This window comes from Telopea speciosissima, chromosome 1 (assembly GCF_018873765.1).
Source record: "Telopea speciosissima isolate NSW1024214 ecotype Mountain lineage chromosome 1, Tspe_v1, whole genome shotgun sequence".
NCBI classification, from domain to species: Eukaryota; Viridiplantae; Streptophyta; class Magnoliopsida; order Proteales; family Proteaceae; genus Telopea; species Telopea speciosissima.
In genome coordinates, this window is record NC_057916.1 from 39183653 (window position 1) to 39189652 (window position 6000).

General features: G+C 37.5%; 1 protein-coding gene across 1 annotated transcript; it reads left to right on the forward strand.

Moving 5' to 3' along the window:
- Window positions 1-2271: 2271 nt before the first annotated feature.
- LOC122638519 lies at window positions 2272-3050 on the forward strand. The gene is made up of 2 exons (XM_043831366.1): window positions 2272-2429; window positions 2560-3050. The coding sequence occupies exons 1-2, from the start codon at window positions 2304-2306 to the stop codon at window positions 2806-2808; spliced, it is 375 nt and encodes a 124-aa protein (XP_043687301.1). The 5' UTR covers window positions 2272-2303; the 3' UTR covers window positions 2809-3050.
- Window positions 3051-6000: the final 2950 nt, after the last annotated feature.

A 6000-nucleotide genomic window follows, 5' to 3' on the forward strand; every position in this document is an offset into this window, starting at 1 on the left:
ACTTCATTCAATAATTTGAAGAACCACAAATGTGTAGATATGGAATAGGATTATAGCTCCATTTGGGTAGAACAGTGAAGTGAGATGAAATTTTTATTTGGGAAAGTTAGGTGAAATGAAAAGGAAAAGATAAAAGAAAAATTTCAATCTGGACTTCAGTTAAAAGTTGATTTAACAGAGAGTCTAGAGAAGGTCTTAATGAAGACTGGATTGGGCTATGAGAACTTTGTTGGAACTGGTAGTGCCGTTGCCGTGTTCTTGATATCTTCTTTAAATTGCTGGAATACTTGCATGAGTTTCAATATCCTTGATATTCATTCAGCAGTTGGAGTTCAGATCTTCTTCTTCCTCCGAAGAGGGGTGTGAACACCTCTGCAACCCCAACCCTCACCCCACGGTCCCCACTCCCTCTTCCAATCTTACCCCACCAGTGTCACTGCCACTTCCCACCTGCAACACCCCCTCCCTCACCCTCGCTCTCTCTCCCTTTCTCCTATCTCCTTCCTGCCAACCACCCCTGCAACCCTGTCCCACAATCCTACTGCTGCAACCAGCTGCTGAGTTGAGCTAGATGTACAATCAAGAAAAATACCATGTTGGAGAGTTTAAGGGTTGAACACGAAACATTAAATCATTATGCAGAGAGAGTTCCTCAAGTATATAAAGGCATCAAGGACATGGGCTATCTAATGTGGGACTATACCTCTATAATTCCTAATATCTGAACCGATTCATCAGATGTAGTTCGTTTTCTGAAGCTCTAACTGCAACATCTGATAAAACAAGATCTCTTTGCCAACCGCTAGATGTTACTTCAGTTATACCCCTGAGAATATCTTTTTTTTTTAATTTTTTTATATAGAAGTGTAATGAAATAAGTTAATGCACTAATTAAGTTGGGAAAAACATTAGGGTTGCATTTGGTAACATTCTTCGTCAAGAACGAGTGTCTTTTCACTGTTTTTGATCTGAAACATTGTTCTTTGTATGTAATTGATCATTTGGCAAATCCGTTCCAGAACTGTTTATACCTCTTGGGTCTGGTATTTGCAGGCCCTATGAGTGCTTATGCCCTGCAGGTGCAGCCGTGGGACACTATGCTCATGTGCAGAGCTAACATCTCTGTCTCATTCTCATGTGCTAACTATTATTATTCCACTCCAAGAAGTAAGGAAAACGTAGAAAGTAAAACTGGCAGAATTTAATCCATTTCTGTGAAAAAAGACTTGAAAATAAATATATAATAATGAGAAGTAGGGACTTTTCAATAGCCAGTGGCCCTTAAAATGGATGCATCATGATGTGAAGCAAATAGGTTTTGGGCCATTTGGGTCCCTACGCCAGCAAGCAAACCGTGTGGACCACATGACACCCATAATTCACTCTTGCTTTCTTTTCAAAGAAACTAAAAGCAAAGGAGATGGAAGACCAAGTTCAAGTCGGTGAAGTGAAGTGTAAAGAGCAAAGCAAGAACTGTGACCAAAGCTGTAAATGTTTGTGGATCCCTTACACCCCAACCCCAATACGAATCAAGCTAACCCACATCAGCTCTTATCAAATCCATTGTTACAGTATCAAATCTCGATCGATCAAGATCGAACGGTGCAACTCTCCCCACCACACAAAGAACTAAGCAATATGAAGTATATTGGGGGGGTACTAATAGAACAAAGAACAAAGAACAAAAGAAACAAAGTTTGAGTTGACGTGGAGGGAAGCATACCATGTTCATTCCCTGAATTGTGGAACAAATTGAAAAGGAAAAGAAGTGAAGAATAAAAAGAAAGAAAAGAATGAAAGAGATTCAATCTAATTAAGTCATTTCCTTTCAGTGTCACCCATTTACAGCCATGTGTGTTAGGAATTTGAAGTCTATCTTGGATGAGATATGTTGTCTTGAGTTGTTGCCGGCAGCCCCTCATCCCTTCTCAACTGGATAATAGATTTTCATAATACACTTCATGATTTTTGTAAGGTGGGACTTAAAAACAGATTGGCCAACTGCCCACTATGACCCCACCAACCCACACTTCCCAACCCATTTGCTCTAACTCCCCCATCCCCTTTGTTTCCTTTATTAAAACCCAGTGATGTCTCTTTGAAGGAAGAAAAAAAAAACCATTAACAGGGCTGGAGCTAGAAGAGTTAGAGAAACAAGATTTCTCTAACTCACCCATCCCCTTAGCTTCCTTTATTAAAACCCAGTAGTGATGTCAGTTTGAAGGAAGAAAGAAATTAAGAAACCATTAACAGGGCTAGAGTTAGTGATCTCTTCTCTTTCGACTACTGAAGCTAAGGGAGTCATGGAAGTGACCATGGAGTTGGAAGATGATGTGTTCTTCGCCGACTTGAGCAAGCAAATATCACTTCTTATCATGGACGACGATGAAGAGGATCGAACCACACGCTGTCCTCCGGTTTCTCTCCAGGTTCACCTTCCATTCCATTCCATTTTTCTTGTATCAGTTGGCAAAGGGTACAACATGATATGACCCATTACTTAAAATGTGTAATGTGGCTTTGTATATGTGACTAATTTAACTATGTTGATGTCCTCAGGCTTTCACCCACACCTACCATCCAAGTGTGCTCTCTCCTTTGTTGTATGAACCAAGTTGTGGAAGAGAAAGCAAGGGAACTGGAGTTTTCATTCCCAGATCATCTTTGCCCAGAAGGAAGAACAGACAGGGAAGATATACTTCATTTAACTCCAAATCCTGCAAACAGACTGATAAATCAAAAGGAGCTTCTCATGTAACCTATAGGAATGACTCATCTTGTAATTCTTTTAACTCCAAGAAGAGCTGAAGAAGAGAAGAAACTCCAAGGAGTTGTATACTTAAATAAATTCCACTAATTACAGTTTATGTTCTATTAGTTTAAGGTCTTTCTCTCCATTGTGTTTCTGTACATTAAAATAGATTAGTTTCTCTTTGGATTTGAGTGGGGAGTTTGGGGTTTTTTGTTTTTTTTTTAAAATTTGAGGAGGTCACCTAAGGTTTACACCTCTTCTCTTATGAAGTATGTATGGTTGTTATTTAGACTGATAAGAGATTAGCTTGTTTGGGTTTTTGATTGTTCATAGGTACTCTGTTATAGCACATATTAGGAAACCTTGTTCTGCTGAAATTGAACAAATTTGGAACTAGTTGCAGCTAATTAATTTTAATAAAGTGGAATACTTGAAGATTTGGAATTTCTTTGAATGCCTCAGTCTCTTTAGTAATTTACTTAAAGTTGGTAATTCTAATAAGGGAGAATGTTCTCTGTGCCGCAGCCAGCCTGCGCCCAGGCACATGGGCAGCCTGTGCAGGGGGGCAGGGTGGTCATTGCGCCCACCCCCATGTGCCTGGGCGCAGGCTGCACTGCGGCACAGAGAACAGCGCCCCAATAATAATATGCATATTTTTTCCTTTTCTATAAAACTCTTTCAAGCTATACTGAGCCATGATTGCACATCATCATTTAGGAGGCATCATTCATGAAGAAAAGTTTTTGAGGGGATAAAACAATTGATTTACAGTAAGAGATTTAGATCCTTTTGGGCCTAAGCATATTTATATACAGTAGTAGAACTATAATGTCAAAAGAACAAAATGATTTATGCCATTTCCCTCAAGAATAGTTTACAGTTTAGAACAAGAAAATTTCTTTCAAAAAGAGATTTAAGCTCACATCACATTGGATTAACAGTTTGGCTTGTAAATTCAATCACAATTCACAAGGGAGATATCAGAAGCTGCCAATTTTTTTTTCTTTTAACCTTTTTAGTTGGAATAAGAAAAAATAGAATGTATATTCTTAACAACTGGCAGGGGATGGACAAACCTAAAAAAAAGAAGAAAAAAGAATATAAGAAAAGATGCCCTTGATCATCAAGAGCCATTTGTAAGAGTGTCACTGTTTTCATTCCTCCTTTAGTCACGAAAGAATTCAAACTTGAGTTATGTCTTGCAGTCCTGTCCAGACTTTAATTAATACTAAAAAGGGCATCTCTAGCTGTTCAAATATTTTCAAATCAGTTAGTTGGAATTGATGTGCAAAGCCTCCCCTTCACCCCCACCCCCTTTCTTTGGAAACATAAATATTTTCAAATCAATTAGTTGGAATTGATGATGTGCAAAGCCTCCCCACCTCTTTGGAAACATATTTCTTTACCTTTTCATTTTTCCAAATAAATTTAGTGTTATGTGTGTCTCGAATTCCTATACCCGTTCTTTTGAAGATTGACCCGCTTCGATATTTTTCTGGTGCTGATCTGAATGAGACTTTTTCTGAGATCTGTGATAGTAGGTAGAGGACTTGGGTTGACACGACCCGATAGAGTATTTATATGTCTTACCCGTCTTGTTGTAAAGAGAGTGAGATTTGAGGTTTTTCAACTAAGAGTTTCTGGGTGAGAGCTTGTAGCGCCATTTTGAGTGTTCTTGAGAGATCTCCACATTGTAACTTTCTTCTATTGTATATTGAAACATCTTCAGCTTTGCCCGTGGATGTAGCACATCATATTGATGTGTAAACGATGTTAAATCTTTGTATCGTCTTGCTCTGTTTTTGTTTTCTATTCGTGTTTGTTGGTGTTTGTTTTAACATTTAGCTCATAAGAAACTTGGGAGAATATGATTGTTTAGCTTTAGCTGCTGTCAAACTGTGATCTATAAAAAAAATTAATTAAAATGAAAGCAAAGTTACATATCTGTATTTAAGGAAAGGATGTTTGATACTAAAGGCAAAGATATGGAATATGTGATTGATTTCTTTCATTTTTTTTCCTTTTAAAGTATGATATGATTAGGACAGGAGGGTTGAACTTTGAAATCTAGTCTCTTGCCCATCTGGGAATTCAAACCAAAAGCTAGGTTGAGTTATTTATATTCCAAAAGGAAAAGTAGATCTTGTGGGAATACTTGAAAAAATATATCCACTTGAGAAGAGCTTGATTCACAAAGCCAAAACTAGTGGACACAAATGGCCCAGTTGGACCCAATTGACAATAAAAAAAAAAATAAATCTACTAACATTGCTTAACCTTGAAATAGCCCAAGAAATGGATTGGGTTTATGAAATCTAAATCACTTTAAAGTAGACCTGGAAGGAATAACTGCAATGGGTTAGGCAGGATTCATAACCTGGAATCGGGATTTGATACGAACCTCAGGAGAATTCGCCTTAAAAACCGATTTCTAAGGTAAGGGAATCTAAGACCATATCAATCCATATCAAATCCCTTATGAAATTGATGTATGATTGGTCTCCCATATGACTGATATGATATTTTAACAGATTCCGAATTGGGTCAAGTAATCAAATGGCCAGGACACTAGAAAATTTGTATGGAGATGGTGATTCGAATCATGAGGAAACAGGATCGGTCGCAACTGATTTTGATCGAATCAACCAATATTATTCCGATTTTTAAATCCCTGATTTTAGGTAACTCGCAACAAATATAAGATTCTACAACTTTTGCATCCAAATTAGAAGAGATCCACATTATGCTTGCCTTTCACTTTGCTTGGTGGAGAGTCACCATAATAAATTTTTTATTCAAAAGATTTGTAGATCTTATTACATAAATAAAATTTAAGGAAGTAGTTTTCTGTCTGGGAGTGTGGCTTACGCCAGCACTCCCATGAATCTGTCTCTCTCCTCCTCAAAACAAGGGGGCAGAGATGTCTTTTCATATGAGGAAGAGAGAGACAGACTCATGGAAGTGCCAATGTAGGCCACACTCCCGATCAGAGTTTTTTTTCCGAAAATTTATTAACTTTTGATTTTTTTTACTGATTAAAAGAAAGAAAAATAAATAAAAATCAAAGAGTATTCTTGGCCGATTTCAAAATATATTGTAGCAGTTGACATTAATTGGAATCAGATCCGAATTGGTCTATTCCAAAATTAATTTGCAGCAGTTGACATTGATTGGAATCATATCATCGATTCCGATCTATTTATGAAACCATCACTAATGTCGTAGAATATTGTTATGTATTGAAAGCA